Source organism: Heterocephalus glaber, unplaced genomic scaffold, assembly GCF_053883595.1.
Source record: "Heterocephalus glaber isolate CG9 unplaced genomic scaffold, H.glaber_assembly_v1.0 deba00001553, whole genome shotgun sequence".
NCBI lineage: Eukaryota > Metazoa > Chordata > Mammalia > Rodentia > Bathyergidae > Heterocephalus > Heterocephalus glaber.
In genome coordinates, this window is record NW_028258344.1 from 10,085,177 (window position 1) to 10,112,135 (window position 26,959).

General features: G+C 35.5%; 1 protein-coding gene and 1 pseudogene across 1 annotated transcript in view; one reads left to right on the top strand and one right to left on the bottom strand.

The window, feature by feature from the left end:
• Positions 1–18,373, bottom strand: part of Armc1 (armadillo repeat containing 1) — a 30,932-nt gene extending 12,559 nt beyond the window's left edge. The window contains exons 1-4 of the mRNA XM_004842124.3: positions 18,172–18,373; positions 13,491–13,711; positions 3,578–3,669; positions 1,786–1,975 (exon numbers count right to left, since the gene is read on the bottom strand). Coding sequence (XP_004842181.1) covers positions 1,786–1,975; positions 3,578–3,669; positions 13,491–13,673 — 465 coding nt within the window. The 5' untranslated portion in view covers positions 13,674–13,711; positions 18,172–18,373. The remainder of the gene's footprint in view (positions 1–1,785; positions 1,976–3,577; positions 3,670–13,490; positions 13,712–18,171) is intronic.
• Positions 18,374–26,032: 7,659 nt separating this feature from the next.
• Positions 26,033–26,959, top strand: LOC110348555 (large ribosomal subunit protein eL21 pseudogene; annotated as a pseudogene).

The following is a 26,959-nucleotide window of genomic DNA, read 5'->3' on the forward strand; positions in this document are numbered from 1 at the left end:
TAATTAAGATTTTTTAAAAAATCCAACCATATACATAAACATAAAATGTAAGTGGTCCAAATATTTCAATTAAAAGGCAGAGATGTTCAGAATAGATAAAGCAGCAAGATTCAAATATATGATGCCTAGAAGACATTACTTAGACTACAGACACAATTAGAAGATACACACTAATGAAAAGGAAGTTTGTGAGGCTAATACAAAGAGCAAATAAAACGACTTTAGAAGGAAGCACAAATTATACAGAACAACCACTGAAGCACTAAAGTATTCTAAAAGATTTTTTTTTTTTTTGGTATCAGGGATCGAACTCGGGATCTTGTATTCTAAAAGATTTTATGCAACTGGTATTACTCCTTCCTTAAATAGTACAATTTACTAGTGAAGCTATCTGGGCCAGAAATTTTCTAAGAAGGTTTTAACTACAAATTTAATTTCATTAATAAATACCTAATCAAGTTATTTCTTCTTGAGATTTTCTACTCTGTATCTTTCAAGAAAGTGTTATCAAATTTATTAAAATAAATTTCTTTAGTTGTTATCCTTTTAATATCTACTGTTATGTCCTCTTTCATTTCTCATTTTGATAATTTGTAACTTCTCTTATTCTTAATCAGTTGGCTAGGGTTTTACCTATTTCCTTGATATTAGGGACCTGCTTTGGAGTTTGTTAATTTCTTTATGTTTTTCATTTCACTGATTTCTGTTGTTTCCTATCTTCTGTTTATTTCAAGTTTAATTTGCTCTTCATTTGGTAACTTCTTAAAGAAGAAGCTTAAGTTATCAATTTGATACCTTTGCTGTTTTGTGTATAAAATTCAGACACTGGTGCTAATGGATTTCTATTCTAAACACTGTTTTGTCTGCTATCCACAAATTTTGATGTTATACTTTCATTTTTATTCAATTTAGGGTGCTTTCTCTTTTAATTTATTCACTAATCCGTGGATTATTTTAGAAATATGTTAGTTTCACAAATTTTGGAGGAATTTTCCAGGTATCTTTCTGTTACTATTTCTAATTTGCTTTCATAGTGCTTAGAGGACAGTATGTAAGGTTTTAAACTTTTAAAATTTATTAAGACTTGTTATACGGCCAACAATATGGTCTCTTTTAGTAAATTTTTCTTGTGCATATGAATATTATCCTGTTGCTGGATAGGGTGTTCCATAAATATCAATTAGGTTTAAGTTGATTGGAAGCATTATTCAAGTCTTATAAGGTCTGATTTTCTGTATATTTGTCCTATTAATGTAGAATGTGGTAATGAAATCTCTAAATCTGTGAATCTGTTTCTTCTTGCATTTCTGTCAGTTTCTGCTTCATATATTTTGAAGTTCTGTAATTAGTGCTATAAATATTTTAAATTTCTATGTCACCATGGTGGCATATGACTGTACTCCCAGCACTCGAGAGGCTGAGGCAGGAAGAGCACTACGAGTTAGAGGCTGGCCTGGGCTCCATAGTGAGGTCCAGGCCAGCCTGAACTACATAGTGAGACCCTGTTTCAAAAAAAAAAAAATAAAATAAAATTGCTATGTTTGATTAACTGACCCCTTTAGTACAGTGTAAAACACAGATAATGGAACTTACTTTTCTGGGGGGTACCGGGGATCAAACTCGGGTCCTTGAGCTTGCAGAGTAGGCGACACAACCACTGAGCTAAATCCCCGGCCCTATGGAACTTACTCTTAAAGACAATTAGCAACTCACACTGAAGAAAATGTCTAGCTGATATGATTTCTCTTTCCCATCTTATGAACCACACATTTATATAATTCTTACCGTATCATCAAGACCATCTATGTGCAAAACCACCGTTTTGGCACGTTTGTTTGTAGTTCCTAGAAAAAATTGAGCTTTCCTCCGACGTGAATTCATTTCATTAAAACTATCACCATCTGCCATACTGGAAGACTGAAGAATGTCATAGACTTCAGAGGCCAGAAGTTTTGTTTCTCCTGGAGTTGTAGTCCTTGAAAAAACACAAATACATTAATAAATCAGTCATTTCTACTGATTTTGTAACTTTATTTCTCAACTTTGAGGAGTCTTATTTCCTTCACACTGATGCCTTATTCAAATTAAATGAATAATGTAAATCAGGTGTGGTGGCAGACCTATAAACCCAGCACTTGGAAGGCTGAGGCAGGAGAATCAAGAGTTTGAGGCCAGCCTGGGTTACACAGCAAATTTAAGGCCAGCCTATGGTATATAGAGATCTTGTCTCTAAAAGAAAGCAATTTAAATTTAAAAGCAGTAATTCATAAAAGACATCTACTCTGTAGCAGTCTTCTAATTTTGTTTTAAACCCATCATTCATTAACATTCAAAATCTATATTGTGGTACAAAAGCATACTTCACCAAAAACACTTATAGGAAACCAAACAGTAAAAGGTTATAACATGTCCTTGGATTATAACTAACATTCAGTTCTCAAGGTGAAAGTACCCTGAACTTCAAGAAAACAGAATATGTAAAAAATCAAAAAAGAGAAAGCAAAGATAGGATCATTCATATTATTAGCTTTTTTAAGAAAGCGATTTCTTAGCACATTCAAACTGATTCTGTTTCTTAACTTACAATTTTACATGTCTTTTACAAACCATGTATTGTATATGTCATAAAACCACAAGCCTAGCAAGATGCTCATTGGCTAAAAAATCAAATTAATGGTTCTAAGCCTCTAAGAGACCTCTCATTGAGATTCATGAAAATCTCACCAAAAAACTTAATTATCATGATTCTGATGGTTATTTTGAGTAAAACTAGGATGAATTAACAAAAGAATATTATACCATACTATAATACTGCATATTGTCAAATGTGATTAGTCATTTTGTTGCTCTACTACTTACATACGATAAAACTTCTTACAATGTTAGAATGTTATTTTTTTTTAGAAAAATTATATGTAATAGTGTTATAAGCATATTTTAAATAAAATTTAAGGTGAAAATAAAAGTGTTATAAACATATTTTAAACAAAATCTGAAGCTGATGGTAGGGCATGACTGTAATCCAAGAACTTTGGGAGACTCAGTCATGAAGATCACAAGTTTGAGTGCCACCTGGGCAACTTAGTTAGACTCTGCCTCAAAATAAAAAATAACAAACGTTGAGGATGTGGTTAAGTGCAAAAGTCCTGGCTGGGTTCAATCGCTGGTACCACAAAATAAACATATAAATAAATAATAAAATCTGAACATTTTTATTGGGAGTATTATTAATATCAGAGTAATAACCATAAGATTAATTATCAAAACATTTTTAGACATATAACCTATAAAAGTATGTCTATAATTAGAAAATTTTAAAATAAAATAAATTAAAAAATAAGAAAATAGAGCCTGGGATCATGGCATACACTTATAATCCCAGCACTCAGGAGGCTAAAGAAGAACTGCCCCAAATTCAAGGCCAGCCTGTGCTACATAGCAAGTCTCTGTCTCAAAAAACAAAACAAAACAACAACAAAAAACACATAAAACTTCTATAAATTTATGCTAATAGTTTACATTTAATAAGATCCATTTTCTACCATAATAGGGATAGGTCACTATCTATTGTACTTACTTTTGTATAACATTTTGCAAGCTTAACATCATACCCAATTCTCCTTTCATCTTTTCCCTGTTCACACGACATTCTGCCAAGTAACGAAGAGCCTACAGCACGAAACAATAAGTTACTTCACACGTCCACATTATTCAAAATTAAAACCACTAACTTACTTCAAGAGGAAAAAGAAAATACAGTTTTTATTTTTAGATTCACTGGTTTTAAAGTGTTTAGAAACTCTTCTTTAAGTGTGATAATCAGAATAATCTCCTAGTAGAGAAATGACTGTCAGAAGTAGCAGCTCAATTTACTCTTTGAAACAAAGGTTCTAGTTTATCTGCAAGGTCAGAAATAGCTTGTTCTGGTTTTATTTTTACCACTTCATCTTGACAAGGACACAAGCAAGGAACTATAATCCATTTATTAATTTCACACAGTCATAATAGTAAAAGCTACCATGCTCCTAGGTGCTTTTTACACATTAAAGTAATTACCAAGAGGGACAAAACATACAATAGCTTTGCAAAATGAATTGATTCTATTTTACATTTTTTAAAAATGCTTTTTGAAAAGGAAAAATCAAAGATAAATTAATGCTCACAAATTTTCTATTTGTGAGCTAAACTAACTTTGCCAGGGTGTTTTTTCTTATGTACTTAAAAATGTTTTGCAATTATTTCTTTCATGAGCTGATTCTCTAGAAATCTCATTTAGCTATTTCCCTTTATAAATACATCTGCAGACCATCTCATCCATCATTATACCTGATTCTTAGGGGACTGTATTGTGGACTACACCATCCAAAACTCTGCATCTCAGTCCACTGACCTTTCACATTTCTATTGGTCTTTTGCCTCCCATTTCAGAAGTCCCTGATCTTTATAAAAATGTACCATTTATAAAGTCATAAACCCAACAACCTCTTCTCATTTCTGCCAATTACTCCTACTATAATTTCCACTTCAGCCCAAAAATGTTTAATTCCTATGCCAACTGCCCTCCTTCTATAAAAAACTAACAGACAGGACAACATAAATCAAATGTTCATTTTCAGACACTGGTCAAGAGGTAATATGAGACTATAAACCGTGACAGGAGAAATGATAAGGTAGGTCCTACAATTACCCCAATTTCCTGCTACTGAAGAAGTTTCCAGATTGCAGCACAGGAAAGAGAAATCCAAATGAGGCCAAATCCTTCTGTTGAGTCTAGGAGGCAGAAATCAAACCTGAAGTAGTTGGAATGGCTAGAATTTGTAGAACAGGGTAACAGAGAGAAAGGATCTGCATAGCCAGAAGAATTCCACAGATCCACAGAGGGTTGTCCAAGAATCTGACTCAATGATGATCTGTGCATGCTTGGGATAAAAAGCTACATGGCTAGGGAATAAAAATATCAGAAAGTGGGGAAAACAAATCCTGACACTCACAACAAGCTGGGTATAGTTTGGGATGCCACCAACCAAAGGTACAAAGATCCTACAATTCAAGGGGCATCAGGGAGAACTCTCAAAAGAGCTTCACCTTAGCAGTAAAGGTATCATAGAACAGCCGGCACCCAGAAGGAAGCTCCCCCGCTGCCATCCCAAGCTCCTAGGGCAGAGAAGGCGAGCTGGTCCCAGCACCTGGAAGGAAGCTCCCTCGCCACCATCCCAAGCTCCTAGGTCAGAGAAGGTGATCTGGTCCCAGTACCCGGAAGGAAGCTCCCCAGCGGCCATCCCAAGCTCCTAGGGCAGAGAAGGTAATCCGGTCCCAGTACCCAGGAGGAAGCTCCTCCCGCACCATCCCAAACTCCTAGGGCAGAGAAGGTGAGCTGGTCCCAGCACCTGGAAGGAAGCTCCCCCGTCGCCATCCCAAGCTCCTAGGTCAGAGGTGATCTGGTTCCAGTACCCAGAAGGAAGCTCCCCAGCTTCCATCCCAAGCTCCTAGGGCAGAGAAGGTAATCTGGTCCCAGTACCCTGGAGGAAGCTCCCCCGCCACCATCCCAAGCTCTTGGGCAGAGAAGGTGAGCCACGCAGGCACCAGAAGCACCACTCCCCTTGTGGAAATGAGAAGACACGTAAACAAGCCTCAAAAACAGACTTCTGGATCACCTACAGCAACCCCAAAGGGAAACAAGATGGAACAATATGATACTCAACCACCTGGACTCTCTGAACTGGCAACAAAAGAGGATCTGGGAAAAATGAAATCAGAAATAATTACTCAGATAACAGCAAAGATTTTGCTCATGGTGCAAGACATGATTAATAAATCTAGAGAGGACACAGATAAAAAATAGAGGATCTGAGGAACATGATGGAATCCCAACACAGGAAACAAATGGAATCCATAAAACAGATACAAACAGATTTCCAGGAGATTAAAAACTCCATCGAAAGTCTGAACAGCAGAATGAACCCATGTGAGGACAGAATTTCACATATAGAAGACAAGATTGCAATTAGTGAGGAGGAAAAGAAAAATTGCTTTAAAATTGTGAGGGAACATGAGAAATCAATCCAGCGGCTGCTAGACAATGCAAAGAAGAATAACATAAGACTGATTGGAGTCAATGAAGAAAGAGGAGAGAGTGCAGATGACATAAAAGAACTGATCACAGAAGTGATGGCAGAAAACTTCCCAAGGAGGGGAAAAGAACTTGACATACAGATAAGTGAGGCATATAGGACTCCAGCTAGCCTTAATCAAAAAAATCTACACATAGGCATATAATAGTTAGGATTTTAGAAATCCAACAGAAGAACAAAATTCTACAAGCAGTGAGAGAAAAGAAACAAACCACATACAAAGGAAAGCTCATCAGAATCACAGTAGACTTCTCAATGCAAACCCTCAAGGCAAGAAGAGCTTGGAGTGATGTATTTCAAGCTCTAAAGGAAAACAGCCTCCAACCCAGACTGATGTACCCTGCAAAACTATCTTTCAAAATTGATGGAGAAATAAGATACTTTCATGACAAAGAGCACCTCAGGAACTTCATGAATACCAAACCGGCATTCCAAAAAATTTTAGACAATACCCTAGGAAAAGACAATGAGGATCACAACCCCAGGAAACCCAGCAGAGTGAATCCATTGAGTGTGACAAATTAAATGCAAAGGGGGAGAATCCAACAAAAAGAAAAAGTCACAACAAGGTTTTTAAAACTTTTAACTTCATCTCCCTAATGAGTGTATAATTCAATCTTGTTACTGTACTGATTAGTATTTTTCTGATTCTAGAGTTGCACACCTTTCCTTGTGCTGTACTGGCTATTTATCATCTTCTTATGTCTACTTTTTAATTGGGTTGTCTATTAATGAACTCTAAGAATTCTTTATATATTCTGGTCATAGGTTATATGCATTGTAAATATAGTCTGTTTAAGGACTACTTTTCATTTTAATGATGTCATTTAAAGTTCTAAATTTTGATGGAATCTCATTTATCAATTTTTTTCTTTTATACATCATGTCTTTTGTATCCTAGGTAGTTCTTGCCTACCCTGAATTCATAAACATTTTCCCTTATAATTTCTTCTTAAAGTTTTATACTTTTAGGCTTTCATATTTAGTTCATAGATCCCTTCAAGTTATTTTCATGTATGGAAATAAAGGGCTGAGGTTAATTTTTTACATACGGATACCAGGTGTTCTAGTGCCGTTTGCTGAAAACACTATCTCTTCCTTGGCTCTTGAATTGAGTTTATATTCTATAAAATGCTAATGTTAAATAATCTTTCAAAACTCAGTGGACCATATATGTGTGGTTCTATTTCTAGATTCTCTGTTTTATTCCAATGATCTATATGTCTTTCCTTACACCAACACTGCCTTGATTACTGCAGCTTTAGATGAAGTCTTGAAATTAGGTACTAAACGTCTTCCAACACTTTTGTTTTTGTTTTTAACTTTTCTAGGTCCTTTGTACTCCTACATAACTTTTAGATTTCAATATCCAATTCTTCATTTATAGCAAGTATACACAGACCTGAATTTTTATATATACCTTGTGTTTTCTAATCCTGCTAAATTCAAATACAAGTTCTAGGGGCTCCTAGAGATTTCTTAGTATTTTCTCTGTAGATGATCATTTCATCTACCTATAAAGATTTTGCTTCTACCTTGCCAATCCTATCCTAATTGTGTCATTTTTTTGCCAGACTATTATGGTGGGGACTAGGTTTCAAAGTTTAATGGATAGATAAAGAGTAAGCGTATCTGGCCCTGTTCCCCACCTTAAGGAGAAAGCATTGTATCTTCTCCATTCATATAAGGCGCGCTGGAAGTATGGAGTGTATATCTTTAATCTGTTGAGAAGGTTCTGTTCTACTTCTAGTTTCCTGATAGCTTTTACCATGAACAGCTGTAGAATTTAATCCAATACTTTTTCTCCAACTAGTGACAGGATCATATGGCTTTTTCCTTTCCTCTGTTTAAATGATGACTTTTGGGGGTGGATCTTCCAATGCTGAACCAACACTGCCATCCCTATAACAAAACCACTTTCTACATACTGCCAGATCTGACTTCTAAGAGTTTGTTTTGTTAAACAAATTTCTATCTATGTTCATACTTTTTTCTTCTATTATCTTTATCCAGGTTTAGGATTAGCACAATCTTGAGTTCCTAAAATGAGGGGAGAAATGTTCCTTCTTTTTTCTGCTTTAATTATTTGATATAATTTATCAGTTAAAATGTATATGAGCCTGCTGTTGTCATACAGGTAGTTTTTCAAGCTAGGAATATACTTTCTTTAATAGATGCCATTCAAATTTTATATTTCCTCCAGAGTTAGTTTCATTAATTTGTCTTCCAAGGTACTTCTTAGAAGTTGTCAAATTTATTTCAAAACAGATTTTTGTAATATGCTTTCTATATCCTTTTAAATTCTGTAAAATCTGTGGTAATGTCTCCTAGATCTTGATATTGTAACTTAAAAAATGTATAATTGATATTGTGTAACAGGAAGCAAAAGTCTAAAAGATCAAGGTAATTGGGAGTGGTAGGGGAAAGGAAAAAAGGGAAAAGAAAAAATATGAGAAAAGGAAAAAAATGGAAACAAAGTCTTTGCAAATAGGGAAGGGTGGAGGGGCTGAAGGGAGGGCAAGGGAAGGGGAAAAAAATAAGAACCAAGATACTCATGTAATGGTAGTACAAGATCCCAATGATGAATGTAACTGTATTTTACACCTAGAATGTACCAATAAACTTAATGGGGAAAAAAAAAAAAGGTATCATAGAAGAAAGGCTGCTTTGGTGCTTTGGCTCCACCCTAATGAAGCCCAAGACAAGTCTGGAAAGAATAAAAACTAGTTCAAATAATTTATCAGCAATACAGAACAAAGTCAAAAACAAAATTTTTTAACTGGCATCTGATTAGGAATTACTAGGCATCAAACAAGATACAACAAATTATCAAAAATATCACACATCATCACCAAGCAGGCTTCATCCCAAGGATGCAAAGATGGCTCAACATATGCAAGCCAATAAATGTAATAAATATATAAACAGAAGCAAGGACAAAAATCACATTATCAATTCATTAGATGCAGAAAAAGCCTTTGAAAGAATCCAACATCTATTCATTATAAAAACACTGAAAATGGGTATAGAAGGACCTTATCTCAATCTGATAAAAGCCATTTATGACAAACCTACTGCCAACATCATATTAAATGAGGAAAAACTAAAGGCTTTCCCTCCAAAATCAGGAATAAGACAAGGATGTTCACTATCAGCACTCTTGTCCAATATAGTTCTCAAATCATTAGCCAGAGCAATCAGAGAAGAGAAAGAAATAAGAGATCTGTACAGGAAAGGAAGAAATGAAATTATCATTATTTGCAGATATGATCCTCTACATAGAAGGCCCACCCAAAAATCCCACTAAAAGACTCCTAGACTTAATAACCAAATTCAACAAGGTAGAAGGATATAAAATCAAAACACAAAAATCAATAGCATTCCTGTACACCAGTAATGAATTCACTGAGAAAGAAATTGTGAAAAAATACCATTCACAATAGCATCAAGAAAAATTAAATACTTAGGAATTAATCTAAGGAAGTAAAAGACTTCTATGATGAAAACCACAGTATTCTGAAAAAGGAGACAGAAGATATCAGAAAATAAAGGTATCTCCTGTTCCTAAAGAGACAGAACCAATACAGTCAAAATACCCATACCTCCAAAACTGATACACAGATTTAATGCAATCACAATCAAAATACCAACAGCATTCCTCACAGAAAACAATCCTAAAATTCATATAGAACCAGAAGAGACTCAGAATAACAAAAGCAATCCTGGGAAACAAGAGCAAAGGAGGAGCCATCACAATCCCAGATTTTAAGTTATATTACAAAGCTACAATGATAAAAAGAGAATAGTATTAGTACAAAAATAGAAATGCGGATCAATGAAACAGAATAGAGGATAGAGAAACAACAACAGGTGCATTCATCTATTTGATCTTTGATGTTTACAACAGGTCTGTATCACTGTCTGCCTGAAATGTGCCTCCTGGGCCTCCCTTTCCTCCTCCCCCTAGTGCATGCTTCACTCATGCAGCCTGCTTTATTTTCCCTACTTGCAGCATCAAGTGGCCACTGGCACTGCAGCTTTGTGACTCTTTATATTATTAAAAAATTGCTTTTATTGCACCATTTTTAATTTGGAGCACTAACTGTACACAAATACAAGAGTTCTATGGAAAAAAAGATAATTAATTGACTGTTTAAAGTAAAATAAATGTGCTGTGTATGTAGACGTTTAAACATATGTAGAAGTAAAATGCATGACAAAAATACAACAAAAGATGTGAGAAAGGAATGGAAATATGGTATTTTATGATTTTTACACAATACATGAAACATAATTCATTTAAAAGTAGATTGGTAAGTTTAAAATGCATAGTGTAGTTGGGCGTGGTGGCACAGACCTATAATCTCAGCACTTGGCAGACTGAGGCAGGAGGTTCAATGTAAGTTCAAGACCAGCCTGGACTACATAGTGAGTTTGAGGCCAGCCTGGACTACATAACAAGTCCTTGTCTCAAAAAAAGAAAATGAATAGGGTAAAACATAGAGTAACCATGAAGTAAATTAAAGTAACAAAAGGATATACAATAATCAATTGTGACAATGAAAGGGTATTATGAAATACATCTGTTCTTCAACCTCACTGGCAACTTTTGCCCACTGATCCTTCTACTTAGCTCCATTCTTCTCTAATTTTACTTCCCTTTACCATTCAGGCTAGGACCTACAGTCTACAACCTAGAGTCATTTCAACCATTCTATTGCATAAAATGTAAACATCCTTGTTTATCATTCTGTCCAACTTAACTGGCCAAGTATCAACTCTGGACAAATTCAACTATTTGGCTTTCAGGGCCTATATTAAGCCCAAAAGAGAAAAAGAAGTTTCATGATCAACTCATACAGCAATTCCGTGTTACCAAACTACTTAGCACCTCAACAGCACTAACCAATATGACCACCCTCCTTAGTCAGCAACCTTTCCCATTTTCAGGAATTAGGAAATCCTTCTAATTTTTCTACTCTGGCCACCCTTGCCCTCTGAATTTAGATATGTTCTAGCCTATGACAAAAAAAGACTTCCTGGGCCGGGGATTTAGCTCAGTGGTTCCGTCGCCTGCCTCACAAGCGCAAGGTCCCGAGTTAGATCCTTGGTACTAAAAAAAAAAAAAAAGACTTCTTTCAGTCCCCGGGGCGTCCCTATAGACCAACATGCTCTCTCTTCTCCTTTCCTTACTTTCTTACTGAAGCAGTATCCACACTAGAAGCCAGGCAATTTTTCCTATTTGTTACTACTGTTCACTTTTATATCAATGTTAGTTTTGCCCATTAAACTTTGCTCTGTGAAGGCAAAATAGAAAACTCAAGTTTGTACAAACTTGTGAAATTAGACTGAGGACTTTATTGTGAGTCCTTAAAGGACAGTGAGTAAAACTTACATTTTATTTTAAACTTTTGTTATGAAAATTTTACAGCGCACAAGAGTAGAATACATACGTGGCTAACCTCATGTACCCATCATGCAGCTTCAACAATTACCAACTACTTGGCAATTTCATCTATCCCCACTTCCCATAACCTCAACAGAATGTTTTATAAAAAATCTAATAAGAGAATATATCATCTCATTTGTAAATATTTCAGTACATCCCTAGAAAATTAGTTACTTTAAAATTAATTTAATGTATTATTATTGTAATATCCTGGAAATATAATGATTCTTTAACATCTATTATCCATATCCATTTCCAGCTATTTAAAAATTATTTATGGTTGATTTAAGTCAGGATCCAAAACGGGACCTCATACTACACAATCACCTAAGTGTATCTTTTAAAAATCTCTAATAGTTACTATCTCTTCCTCCACCCCAGCTGCTTTTAATGCTAATTACTATTCAAGGAATAAGATTATTTGTCCTCAAGAAATTATCACATTCTGTATCATCTGTTGCCTTATGTTGTTCTTTAACATGTTTCTCTAGCCCCCACATTTCTCATACCATAATCTCTTTTGCCTTTTCTTTGTTTTTTTGAGACAGGATTTCACTACGTAGCTCAGGCTGGTCTTGAACTCACTACGTAGTCCAGGCTGGCCTCAAACTGGAGATCCTCCTGCCTCAGCCTCCTGAGTGCTGAAACTACAGGCATGCGCCACCACACCCAGTGTCCTTTCTCATTAGCTATGATCTTCTATATTCTCCCAACTTTCTCGTATTAAAATAACAAGTCCCACATCCGTCAACTAATGAGTGGATAAAATATGTCATTTCCATACAATGGAGTATTATTCAACCTCAAAAAGAAATGAAGTACTCATAAGCTGTGATATGGATCAACTTTGAAGACATTATGCTAAGTCAAAGAAACCTGTTAAAAAGACCACATTATATAATTCTATTTATATGAAAAATCTATCAGCATTCTGGCTAGAATAGGCAAATCCAGACAGACAGATAGACTGGTGCTTGCATAGGGACATAGGTCGTGGTACTGAGGAGCAAAAGGAAAAAGTAGTTTCTTTTGGAGGTGATAAAAATGTTCCAAAACTAGCTTGGGAGAAGTGTCACACACTTGTAAATCCAGCCACTCAGGACCCTAAGGCAGGAAGACTACAAGTTTGAAGCCAGCTTGGACAAATGTAGCTCAGTGATAGAATACTTGTCTAGCATGTGTGAAGTCCTAGGTTCAAGCCCCTGTACTAAAAACAAAAAAGTACCTTTTTGAGTGTCTATCTAGACTGATATGATAACATCCTCATAGTTTCTTGTTAACGTCAGTGGTTAAGTGCTCCCTTAGCATCTGTGAAGCTCTGGGTTTGACACCCAGCACCACAAAGAAACAAATGGTTATGACTGGGTGTAGTGGTGCACACCTATAGGCTAAGCTACTTGGGAGGCTGAGGTGGTGAGCCTGAGCAACAGTGAGAACTCCATCTTGAAAGTAAAACGAGCTGGGCGTGATGGCAGATACCTGTAATCTCATCTTCTTGGGAGGCTAAGGCAAGAGAATCACAAGTTCAAGGCTAGCCTAGGCAACTTAGCAAGACCCTGTCACAAAATAAGAAAAGAGCTATGGATGGAGCTTAGCACTCCTTGGGCTCAATCCATAGTATCACAAAAAACAAACAAACAAAAATAGATTATCTTATTAACTAAAAATACAAAGTAAAAGATTCCACGTATGTAGTATGCTACCATTTATGTTACAGAATAAAAACAATGTGGCTTGCTACCATTTGAATATATATAGACTATTCATGTACTATAGTTTCTGTATGTTTGTATACACACAAATACAGACTATTATTTGGTCTGGTCTCTTAATGTCATCCAGTACATTTTCAAATTTTTCTTAATTGCAAAATTAAAACACCGAGACTGAAAATCCTAAAGGCAACTTACAAGCAAAGCTGAGTGGACAACAGAGGGGTTGGGATGGTCCATAAATAAAATAAGGCCAGGCAGACATCCTTGATCCTGGACAATAGCTCTTCTATTTAATGGATCTGCTGCTAGATCCCGAAGCTGGTTAACTACTGACAGAGCATCAGGTTCTTCATTCATCGTGGAGGAGGAAGAATTCATCTTCTATGTCATACACATGAATAAAATCTTCTTAAATTCTGTAGAAAAGGTTTTCAAAATTAACTCTAAGCCACTAAGGTTAATTAGTGCACTTGTTAAGTAACCAGGATTATAACATCTTTAGCAAGAAACAGATGAATCTAACTGAAACACACACACAAAAAAGAGAGAATTGGCAATTCCATAGTTTGAGAAAAATAAAATGAACATAAGAAGCTGACTGAAGAAACCAAGTTATTTTTGTGAGCACAATGTTTAAAGAACATATGTCATCCTCAATATTCCAATAAATTATTTTAGCAATACATATTTTAACACTAAAATCACAATAAACAAGATCTTTACAGTTCAAGCTTGTAACCTTTGCTATACTTTTCAAACTGTAACACTGCCAGAGCTTTTCTCCCCCTGGAACATTTCTGGTCCTAAATCAAGTGCCTCAGGGAAAACTGACTAACTGATAGCTTGCTTTATTTTCTCTCTCTCTCTCTCTCTAGTCCTTATTCATCTAGGAACAACAACAACAACAAAAACACAGCATACTAGGTCTAAAAAAGATAAAATTCCCTAAGAAAAAGGCATCAAAGAAGGCTATAAACAAGCCCAGAAACCATGTAGCCCATGCCTGGTCCCAGCAATTTAGGATATTACAGTGAATCCAAACTGAATCTGACATATCTGTCCATCTCTGTCTCATCTTCTTCTGCCTATTAGAAAAGCAACAGGAAGGAGGAAGTAGAATTTGAAGTCATTCATCTAGCAGATGAAGTTAATTAATTTGTCCCAAGTCACCAAGTTAGTTGGTAGAACTGGGCTGAAATCTTATTTACTATTTCCTAATAGTAAACTTTCAGCAGTCTTTCTACTTTCAATTCTGTCCTTATAAATTCAGCCTTTCTTCCATAAAAGTAAACAAAGTATTTTATGTTAGACATAAAAAGCCAAAGAAATAAAATATCAAAGAATAATGTTCATTAATACAGAAAGCTAAAAACAGCAACTTTATCCAAATCACATAGTATATTTCTCACTGGGAAAAATATAAAGGTGTATATACTTTTCACAAATGAATGTGTTTAATGTTAATTTCAATAACAATGCCAACTGTCAGGACTATAGCAGAAAAAAATTACTCTCTTAAGTTCAGAAAGATCTTTGGTTAAAGTTCTTGTCAAGGAAAAAGATAATAAAACAGAAATGGTCTTACCATGTACTGAAATATTCAAAGTTATGGGAATAAAGGAGTAGTACTAATGGGAGAAAGGGAGAGATAAGGCAGTTCTCTCAAGAAAGTTACTCATAAGAAAGCTACCAACTAAGTTAGACCTAGGCTCTATCACTTGAAAACTGTGACTTTAGGCAAATCCCTTAAGCTCTTTGTATTAGTTTCTTCATCTGTAAAATGGTACCAAGTAGCTTATTGTCCAGATGAAATGACAATAAAGAGCTTAGACTAGTGGCTAGCACAAAGTAAATGCTCAACACATGATAGTTTTAAATTACATGGTATCAAAAAAAAATCAATGCAAAAAGTTAAGATTATTTGATAAGTAGTATTAAGATAACTTTTTAGAATTTTCTATTAACTGTCTTATAACTGGCTCAAACTAGGATCTGCCTAAGAAAAGGCTGGGAATACCAAGAGTCATCAAAGAACCTAACATAATAGGGAAACCTGTGGTCAAATGCCACATTTCCTAAGAGGCTTAAAGGAAGGCAAGAAAGGCAGGCAGAAGCTATGAATGATTTGTCCCTGAAATTAGGGAGATTTTGTATAAACCTTCAGAAGAGAACTCACTGTTAATTTATCTTTTTTTTTTTTTTTTTTTGAGACAGGGTCTCACTTTGTAGTTCAGGCTGGCCCTGAACTCACTATGTAGCCCAGGCTGGCCTTGAACTCGCAGTGATCCTCCTGCCTCAGCCTCCCGAATGCTGGGATTACAGGCATGTGCCACCACACCTGGCTGAAAACTCACTGTTAAGAGATAATTTTTATTTTCTAATTTTAACATTTTTGATAATATTAAATTACTCTGACATTCTTTTCTAATTACATCACCTGAATCTTGTTAAATGATCAGTATCTCTTTGGACTGTGAAGTTTACATGGCTAATTTTATAAAAGCAAGCTATGGAAGAGTTAAAATGGAAACAGGTAAGCCAAAATTAGCACTTTAACCCCAATTTATGTATTACATATGTTTTGTGTTAATTCTATTAGTTTCATTCAAACACTCAAATTGATAGAAATGTCTGCCTTCAAAGGCTGGAAAATGGCTTTAAATGATTACTTCAGAATTCATTCATCCTACCCCCTCTAATCCCAATCTGTTAGACCTCAAAATACTTTTAAACAACCTGAAATGCTGATATGACGAATTCTATAGAACCAATGAATCATAATGTATTAAAAAAAAAACATTCTCCTCCCTTCTACATTATGCTCAAGAGCAAATAAATTTGTTTTCTAACTGTGTTTTTATTGAAAACACTAATGTCAAGAAAAAAAAAGAATAGAAGGAAAATATGAAAACAGGGCTTTTGTAAATATGGAGGGGAAAAGAAGTTGAAGGGAGGGGAGGGGAATGGGAGAAAAAGAAGCAAGATACATCATGTACAGGTACAAATTCCCTATGATGAATGTTATCATTACATACATCCAGAATATACCGATTAAAAAAATGCAAAAGCAACAACAACAAAAAACTGTGGACCTGGACAGCCTACATTAGAAAAAACTGTGATTATTATTAAAATGCAAATTCCTAAGCACTAGCCCAGACCTAAATAAGAATCTTTGCAGATAGGGCCCAAGACTTATTTTAGTAAGTACATCAGATGATTTCTGGTGAAAATAAGACATTAAAACTCTAAAAGAGATTTTCTTTACTCACTGAGCAACACAAAATTATGTTATTTCGAGTTAGGTTTCAGTTTTACTACCAGATAACATAATTAATGAGCTTAACCCCCCCAAAAGCATTAGCAAATCTACCCTTTCCTTTCAAAGAAACTAAATGGAACAAAATTTTGGGGTGATATTACAAGAGGAAACCAGACTTTACACAGATTATGTGGGTAAATATAAGACTCTTGAAATTATATTTAATTGTCACCATTAGTATTTATCACTTGTCTCAATCTGCTTTTTACTTTTAAAATCAGCACCTGAAATGCATGCCTATAATCCCAGCACTCTCAGGGGTTGAAGTAAGAGGATAGAAAATTCACAACCAGCCTGAGCAACTCAACAACTCAGGAAGACTCAATCTTCAAATTTATTTTTCCAATCTTAAATTTTAAAATGAGGTGCCAAGGGGAGAGGCTCGGGATGCAGCTCAGTGTATTTTTGGCTACTATACTAAAATTGCCACTATAGAAACAACTTAATTTTTAAAAAAATCAGAGCCTTACTAGAAAATGATGAAATTGTGAAATAAACTTTTTCCTTGTTTTTCCACATTCCAAGCTTTTGAGAACACAAGTGAATATATACTGTAAGCCTTTATTTTCTCTTTTATTTAGTTCATTTTGGAAAAGCAAATCATTAAGACAATGAATGCTCCCTAAAGTTTAATAGCCACTCTGATCACCTTAGGGAACTTGTCAAAAAATAAACTTATTCAGTACGTGGAGCAGAGCCTGAGATTCTGCATTTTCAACAAGATTACAAGTGCTGCTTGTCAGGGAGTCACACTTCTAGAAGCAAGGAGTTAAAATACATATAAGGCACCTTGTGGGTGGGCAGGTAACTGAAAGATTTCTTTCAGCCAAGATCCACCAATCGACTCAGAATTATTTAGCTCTTACATACTGAAAACTGTGGAGAATAGACACATAATCTAAATCCTTATTCATTTATGGTTGTTTTTAAAAAAATAAACACTGAGATGGATCTGGCTTTCTCCTTATTAGCAACTAACCTTACTTCGAGAAGTTGAGCTATCTCCTGAGAGCCTAAGGTTCTTGACGTAACAATCAAGCAAATTTTAGGATTAAAGAAAATTAGAACGCGAGATGATAAAAGAGAATGCTGACAATTACTAGACTTTAATCTGCGGTGACTTCTGTTCTCACTGAGTTGTTGGGGGGTAGTATCATGAAACTAGCAGCACAAATGCTCCCAATAATAGAGATGTGAACACCAGTCTCTCTTGAAGTAAGCCAAACAACCATATCTTTCTGTCTCCTTAAGAGATGAGCAGGTGCATAAAACTAACAGAAAGTCACCAAAGAACAACCTGGAGAGAGGAAAAAAAGAGGTAAAATTACATCCATTATTAATAATCCTAGGGCTGGTAGAAGATGAAGGCTGGGGTGAGGGAGAAGAAGACAGCATTTCCACAGAACACATGGGAGCATGACGTTTTAAACTGCCTCGGTAAAACACGCTGCAGAGTCCTGAAGGGAAGGCAGGACTACCGCCTAGGTGCAGGGGCCACTTTCCGCGGCCTTCCCGGCTTTATCGCTTTGTCTGCCGCCCCTAGACCCTACCTACCGCTCCAGAGATTTAGGAGTCCAGAGCTTGCCGTACCATCAGGGCCACATCTACAGATAAGGTAGAAGGACCTAGACAGCGCGAAGCAAGCCTTTCGGTTCGCAGCCGCGGCCTGAGCAATCACAAACAACCAAACCCACTGAAGAAGCCAAAAAAGGCGCTGGCGGGGAAGGCTCCGCAGACTCTCTCCTAGTGATCCTGTCACCTCTGTCAGTTCTATTCCTCCATTGGCTGAGGATGAGGCCAACACGAGGAAAAGTGTCCAATCAATGAAGGCTTTCTTAAAGTAAATCATTCATTGGTGAACTAGGGAAATGCATTGAGCGATCAATGGTCGGGCCCAATGAGGACCCAGAACACTGGACTGAACCTAATGATTCTCCGTCCCCTTTGATTTTGGCGGAGAAACTGTCGGGCTTCTCGACTACAATTCCCAGCATTCAGCGGCAGGAGGACTCGCCTCTTCTGTGTTCAGGAGTTCAAATGCAACATTACTTCTTTAGCAACTCTTCTCATTTATAATAATTCAATTTCATAATATTTGCTCCGCCTTCTTGGGCCCTAATTCGAAATCTCAAAAACTGTTTTTTTCTATTTCGTTCATTTACTGTTGGTGAACTGTTTTGTTTGAAGTAATTTTTTTTTGGAAAGAGTTTTTTTTACTTATAGGGGACTTCTGATTAAGTACACAATCCCTGGTACTTCCCACCCGGGTGCAACAGGAATTGAACTCAGGACTTGACCCTTGTCAGGCAGGCGCGGTGCAGATGAGCTACATCCCCGGTAAATACATGCTTTTAAGGTCTTTTCTTATTTTTGGTTTTTTTTTTCACCCCAGTACCGGGGATTGAACTCGGGACTTTGCCCTTGCCAGGCAAGCGCAGCGCCAAACAGCTACATCCCCTGACCCTAAACAGATTTTTGATTGACTTTCACAATTTGATTCTGCTATAGAGCTCATATATTAAAGTTAGACAAAATTTAAAAGGTCTCGAATGGAGAAAATGTGGATGAGAATAAAAATCCTGGATCATATGCTATATTAATATGTCCCATACTTTTATTGTAAGTGAATTTTTTAAAACAGTTACTTGTACTTGAGTTTACTTGTGTTCCCTTGTTGTTGGTTATTCTCTTGTAATAAACTCAACAATAGCAAAGTAATGTTCTCTTTCACACTGGTCTCTTTCACACCATTTGACCTAGAGCAAAAACAAGTCTGGGATGGTTTCTCTTTCACAAAGCTACAAAGGGGAGTGGTGGTAGGCAAACTCTAAGTTTAAATTTTAAAAAGATGGATACAGACTAATGAACTTCTGCAATGGAGAAAAAGAAAGAAAAAGACTCAGAAAGAAGGAATTGTAAATGCAGAAAGCTGCAAAAAAAAAAAAAAGTAAATATAGTTAGTCCAAAGGGCATAACTAGATTAAACATAAGCCATTTGGTTGAGTAAATGATAATTTGTTCAATATTATTATCAAAACAAAATAACAGGAAAGTTTGTTGTTTTGCTAAGATTAATTTCCTTTTTGTTTTTTTTTTTTGGAGACAGGGTCTCGCCATGTAGTTCAGGCTAGTCTTGAATTCACTTTATAGCCCAGCTGGCCTTGAACTCATGGTGATCCTGCTGCCTCAGCTTCACAAGGAAATTAATCTCAGAAAAAAAACCCCAACACTTTCTTGTGTTCCTGAGTGAGACCTTGTCTCAAAAAAAGAAATAACAAGCAAAAGATGTATACACACACAATGACATTTCCTACGCACCTGTGCATTACAAGCCTTAGGGAAGTCTTTAAGGTTTTGAGAATCCATATCCTCATACAAAAAGTGTTTGGACTTGACACTAATGAAGTTGTACAACCTATCATGATGAGTCACTGCTAGTTCTTAGCTTTGGATGTCTTACCACAGGACATGGCTGGAATGTCAAGTTTCTCAATAGTTGTGTTGTGTAAGTCACAGGATACTGTGCCAGATACTGGCAGCTTCATTTGTTCAGTTGTTTAACAAACATTTTTTGAAGATATACCTTGTGCAGGAGACAGCTAAGCTAAGGATTCAAAGATAAGGAAAGACTTAATCCTTAACCTCAAAAAGCTCACATCCTAAGGAGCTCAAGAAGCTGTGGTTTCTGAAACTGTTTGATCAACCAGCACTTAAAAACATTTTCATGAATATGCAGCTCTGACAATGTGTATTTATGTATTCATAAATTCTACATGTATTATGAACCATGTATTTTAAAAGATGACAAAATCTAAATATATATATTTAAAAGCCTGGACATGGTAATGAACACTTTTAATACCAGGACACAGCAAGGTGTGGTGGTGTATGCCCATAATCTCAGAACTTGGGAGGCTGAGCAGTAGGATTGCCAGATGTTGGGGGCCAGCCTGGGCTACACAGTTGGTTCAAGGCTAGGCTGGACAACAAAAGTAAAACCCTGTATCAAAAAAAAAAAAAAAAAGAAGAAGAAAAAAAGAGACACAAAGAGCAAAAAAAGAAAAAGAAAAAATAATACCAGCACACAGGAGAAAAAACAGGAGGGTCTTGAGTTTCAGGCCAGGCTGGACTACATAGTTAGACCTGTCTATAAATAAATAAATAAATAAATAAAAAATAATTAAAATGGAAACTCTGGCTATTTATCTGGATGAAAATAAAATTGGATTTATACATTATATTATTTACTATAAAAATAAATTCCAGATTAAAAAAACTTTTTAAAAAAATAAAAACTCTCGAAGATTACACATACAACTTAGAGGGGAGGGGCTTAAGACTGGAAACCTAGAAGTTAAAAAAGAAAGAAATGGACATACTTGACTTGTTTTTAAAAGTACAGTGGTAAAGTGCTTGTGTAGCATATGTAAAGCACTGGGTTCAGTCACCACCAGCACTATAAAAAAGTAATTTCTTAATATGACAAAAATACATAAGCAAGGTCAATAAGTCTGAGGGTAAATTGTCAACCCAGTGGGCAGATAGAGGGTAATGACAAGAAGGAAATAACCAACCATATAGAAATTGCACAAAGAATATAAATTGACATTTTACAGAGAGAAAAGCCACGTGGCCAATAAACATGAAAAGACATGTCAACTCACTCACAAAAATTAATATAACAATAGGAATAATCACTTGATGCTGATCAGACTGCAAAAATCAAAATAATATAACATTGACAAGAATGATAGGTAGGAAGTGGGCTCTCACATATTTTCTATGGAAATGTAAATTATCACGGCATTTTACAGAGCAACCCAACAAAATCTAATCTAAAAAATATTACATTTAAAGGTCTAAAGGAGTAGGGGAAGTCAGGGGGGTAAGGGAAAGGAAAGAAGGGAAAAGAAAAAATCTGAAGGAAAAAAATGGAAACAAAGTCTTTGTGAATAGGGAAGGGTGGAGGGGGTGAAAGGAGAGCAAGGGAATGGGGAAAATACAAGAACCAAGATCATATAAAGGTACAAGATCCCAATGATGAGTGTAACTGTATTGTATACCTAAAATGTAACAATAAACTTAATGGAAAACATATTACATTTGACCCAACAATAGGAACCTCAAGAATCTAAATCATAGAAATAAAAATCAGCATACAAAAATACAAAACCGGTATTTTGGGGGTTTTTTGGGGGAAGGTTTTGTTTCTTCTATTTTTATTTTTTAAGACAATACTGTAGCACTGTTCACAATGTTAAACAAAAACCACATCTAATAAATTAATCAATGGTACACTCTTAGGAAACCATGGTATATCTACAGGCTATGTACCATTGTAGAACTATTAGTAAAAAATAGAGCTTTAGAAAAGAACTTGGAGAATTTCTACATTAACTAATACAAGTAAAGTGGTTAAAAAGTATACCTATTATGATCCCATTTTAAAAATCCATAACAAATCAAATCTTAAACATGTTAATAGAAGTATGTAAGTTTAGATTTTATTATATGAGCATGGAAAAGATACGAAAAGAGAAGCCATATTTTCAGCTGATATGAGTACGACAAGATCTGGAAAACAAGAATCAATCACACAAAAAAAGATGAAATTCACTGGAGAAGGGGATGTGTAAAAACATAGTTTATATATAACATTAGTTGGCATTAAGTAAAATCATACACATAGTTTTTTTTTTTTACTTGTGGTGCTAGGAATCGAACCCAAGTCTTTGTACATGTCAGACAAGTGCCATACCACTTGGCTATAACCCAACCTTAAAATCATATAAGTAAATGTAATAAAATACATTCAATAGGGCCGGGGATTTAGCTCAGTGGTTCCGATGCCTGCCTCACAAGCACAAGGTCCTGAGTTCGATCCCCAGTCCCCCCCCACCCCCCAAAAACTATATATATACGTATATATATACTATATATACGTATATATGTATATATATACTGTATATACACTATATATACTATATATATACGTATATATACATATATATATAGTATATATTAATATATATATTATATATGTATATATTATATATAAATATATATGTATATATATTAATATATATGTATATATAATATATATTATATATAATATATATAAAATATATATATATTATATATAATATATATAAAATATATATATATTATATATATTCAACAACAAGTTTTTTAAACCCATATGTTAGGTTACAAGGCAGAAGGGTATTTAGAGTTTCTAGGGAACCGCTTTTCCAAATATGAGAGTGGTAAACGTGGCTTACAAAACAATTACTAATGAACAGGATCTGTGTTAAAAAAATAATAATAAGACAAGAGGCTCGAGGAATAATCAGTGAGCTCTCCTTAAGGAAAGACTCAGGGTCTACAGGACCCCATTAAAAATGTTTCATGGCATCATATGGGTCACACAAATCTGAGCTAGTCGCTTGCTTGCTGTATGACTTTGGATTAGTCATGAGGCTTCTTAAATTTGTATAACAATTTTGGAAGTGTGGCCATTTTCACTATATTGGTTCTTCCTATTCAAGAACAAGGGATATCTTTCCATTTTCTGATATCCTCTTTGAGCTCCCTTTTTCAGAGTACTATAGTTTTCAATGTAGATGTCTTTTACTTCCTTCCTTAGATTGATTCCTAGATATTCCATTTTTGGGGGGTGCTATTTTAAAAGTTGTTGTTTCCCTAATTTCTCTCTCAGTGAGTTTGTTATTTCTTTATAGGAAGGCTATTGATTTTTGAGTGTTGACTTTGTATCCAGCTACACTATTGAATTTGGTTATTAAATCTAGAACTCTTTCGGTGAAGTTGTTGGTGTCTTCTATGTACAGTATCATTTTCTCCACAAATAATGATAATTTAACTTCTTTTCCTGTCCTCCTTCCTTTTATTTTTTTCTCTTGTATAATCACTCTGGCTAATGTTTCCAGAGCTATACTGAACAAGAATGGTGGCAGTGGACATTCTTGTCTTTTTCCTGATTTTATAGTGAAACCTTTCAGTTTTTGTCCATTTAGCAACAGCTAAATCAAGATGTTAGCTATTGTTTTGTCATAGATGCCTTTTATTAAACTGAGATAAAAACCAACTATACTAATTTTCAGTAGGGTTTTTATTGTGAATGAGTGATGGACTTTGTCAAATGCTTTTTCTGCATCTACTGAGAGAATCATATGGTTTTTGTCCTTGGCTCTGTTAATATAGTCCATATATATTTTTAACGATTATATTTCCTCTTGAATTATTTCTTTTGCAAGTATGTAGTGATATTCTTTGTCTCTCTTAATCAATCTTGGCTTGAAATCCACTTTGTTTGCAAATAAAATAGCTACTTCTGCTTTTTTCCAGCTTCCTGTTCCATGGAATATTGCTTTCCATCCTTTGACTTTTAGTCTATGAATTTCTTTTTGAATTAAATGTGTTTCTTGGGCTGGGGATTTAGCTCAGTGGTGCTGTTGCCTACCTCGCAAGCACAAGGTCAATCCCTGGTACCAAAAAAATGTGTTTCTTGAATGCAGCATATTGTTGGATCTTGCTTCTTGATCCATTCTGTCAGTTTGTTTCTTTTGATTGGTGAATTGAAACCATTAACATTAATAGTTATAACTGATCTGTCCTGTTTTATCTCTGTCATGTTATTTTCCTGTTGTTGGCTCCTTTCTTTCCTCTTCTGTTTAATTTCTTGCCTTGCCTGGTGGATTCATTCTGTTGGGGCTATGGAGCTGTAGTCCTCATTATCTCTTTGTACAATTTCCTTTAGAATGTTTTGTAGTGCTGGTTTGGTGTTCATGAATTTCTTCAGGTGCAATTTTCACTGAAATATCTTATTTTCCCATCAATTTTATAAGATAGTTTTGCGAGGTACATCAATCTGAATGGAAGGTTGTTTTCTTTAGGTCTTGAAATACTTTACTCCAAGCTTTCCTTTACTAGAGGGTTTGTGCTGAGAAGTCTGCTGTCATTCTAATGGTCTTTCCTTTATACATGATTTGTTTCTTTTCTCTAACAGCTTTTAATATTCTGTTCTCATGTTGAATTTCTAGAATCTTAACTTATATGCCTTGGTATAGATTTTTTTGATAATGGCTATTGGAGTGCTACATGCCTCACTTGTCTGTTTATCAATTCTTTTTCCACGCTTGGGAAGTTTTCTGTCATTACTTCTGTTAACAGGTTTTAAAAAATATCATTTGTGGTATCTCCTGCTTTTTCTTGGACACCAATCAATCTTATGTGATTCTTCTTTGCATCATCTAGCAGCTGTTGGATTGATTTCTTGTGGTCCCTTGCTATTTTTAAGAAATCTTTCTTTTCATAATCAGTAATTACAATCCTGTCTTCTATATCTGATATTCTGTCCTCACACTGGACATGCTTCATATACTTCAATGTAATATTCAATCTCTTGGATTTGTTTGACTGTTTCCTGGATTTCATTTATTTCTTATGTTGGACTTTAATGGTTTCTATCATTTTCCTGAGCTCCTCTATTTTTTTAACGTTTATCTACTCTGGAGTCACTAACCACATCTTTCATTATGGTTACCATCTCTGTAGTTATCTGAGAAATTGTGATTTGATTTTTTTGAAGAGCCTCATCTATCTGCTTTGTTAATTCTGCTGTTACCACTTCAGAAAATCCAGGTGGGTGGCTTTGAATTGTTCTCCCTGATTGCCTCCTACATTTGCCTTTGGTGAGGTGAAAGACTGGGGTGGGGTTGCTTCTTGTTTAATTGTCTTCTCATTTTCTATTTTTTTTAAGATAATGGGCTGATGCTTGTAAATTGCTTATGGTGGGTAGCTTTATTGTTAGTATTGAAAACCCTTAGGGAATGACTACTTCTCAGAGATTTCTTCCAAGTGTAGGTGGCTTTTGGTTTTGAGTTTGTTGCAAGGTCCTATCTCTTCAATTTATTGGAGATGAGAAGTTTCTGCCTATTTGGCCTAGCCACTGGTTCTTTGGCATTGGCCTATAGTATTGCTTATGACCCTCAATCTCAGTCTTGGCATACCAGAAAGAACAACTTATTAGAACAATTATGTCACCTTGGTTTAAGTAGTATAATCAGCAATAACAATAGCATCAAATATAGCCTATTAAATGACACTGTGGCAACTATTAATTTGCCACATTTAACTGCATGAACTATATTTGTGATTATATAACAAAATCTAAAACAAACTAGAAAATTTTGTACAGTAAATATCCCCCAATATGGCAATTTTACCCTCAGGGGAGAAACTTTAAAAGGTGTTAAGGGGCAAAACAGAGAAATAGAAGAGGAAGAGATTAGAAGCAAGCCTGAAGGACAAAGGAAGATTATGCAAACTTTGGGAAACTGATGAAAAAGATAGGAGGGAAGAGAGAAGGAAGAAATAAAAAGAACAGAAAAGAACAAGAACAACAAAAAAATTAGCCTTTCGGCTGGAACCGCCATCTTCCAGTAATTTGCCAAAATGACGAACACAAAGGGGAAGAGGAGGGGAACTCGGTATATGTTCTCTAGGCCTCTTAGAAAACATGGGGTTGTTCCTTTGGCCACATACATGTGAATCTACAAAAAGGGTGATATTGTAGACATCAAGGGAATGGGTACTGTTCAAAAAGGAATGCCACACAAATGTTACCGTGGCAAAACTGGAAGAGTCTACAATGTTACCCAGCATGCTGTTGGCATCGTTGTAAATAAGCAAGTTAAGGGCAAGATACTTGCCAAGAGAATTAATGTGCATATTAAGCATATTAAACACTCAAAGAGTCGAGATAGCTTCCTGAAACGGGTCAAGGAAAATGATCAGAAAAAGAAGGAAGCCAAAGAGAAAGGTACCTGGGTTCAACTGAAGCGCCAGCCTGCCCCACCCTGAGAAGCACACTTTGTGAGAACCAATGGGAAGGAGCCTGAGTTGTTGGAACCTATTCCTTATGAATTCATGGCATAAACTGGGGATGTAGCTCTGCCAAGCAGCACCTAATTAGCGGCTGAATGCCCTAATCCCTACTTCAAAATAAAAAATCATCCTATGTTGTAAGGATGGTTTTCTTAATTGAACAGGTGTGTGGTGCCTTTACCTCAGAGAAGCAAATATTTGCAGCAGATTCTCATTATACCCAGTTAATTGTGTCAGGTCTTTACTCTTCAGTGTTTTTCTTGCTGAAAGATGCGAGGTATTGTGCTGATGTATACTCAAATGGCCAAATATTTATAAAACATTTATATTGGCTTGAAGATCCTCTAAATCACCTTGGGGACAAGATGTATCAAAATAAATGGAAGTCAGTATATGGCATTTCAGTTAAATAAATTGTTTAAAAGCAAAAAAAAAA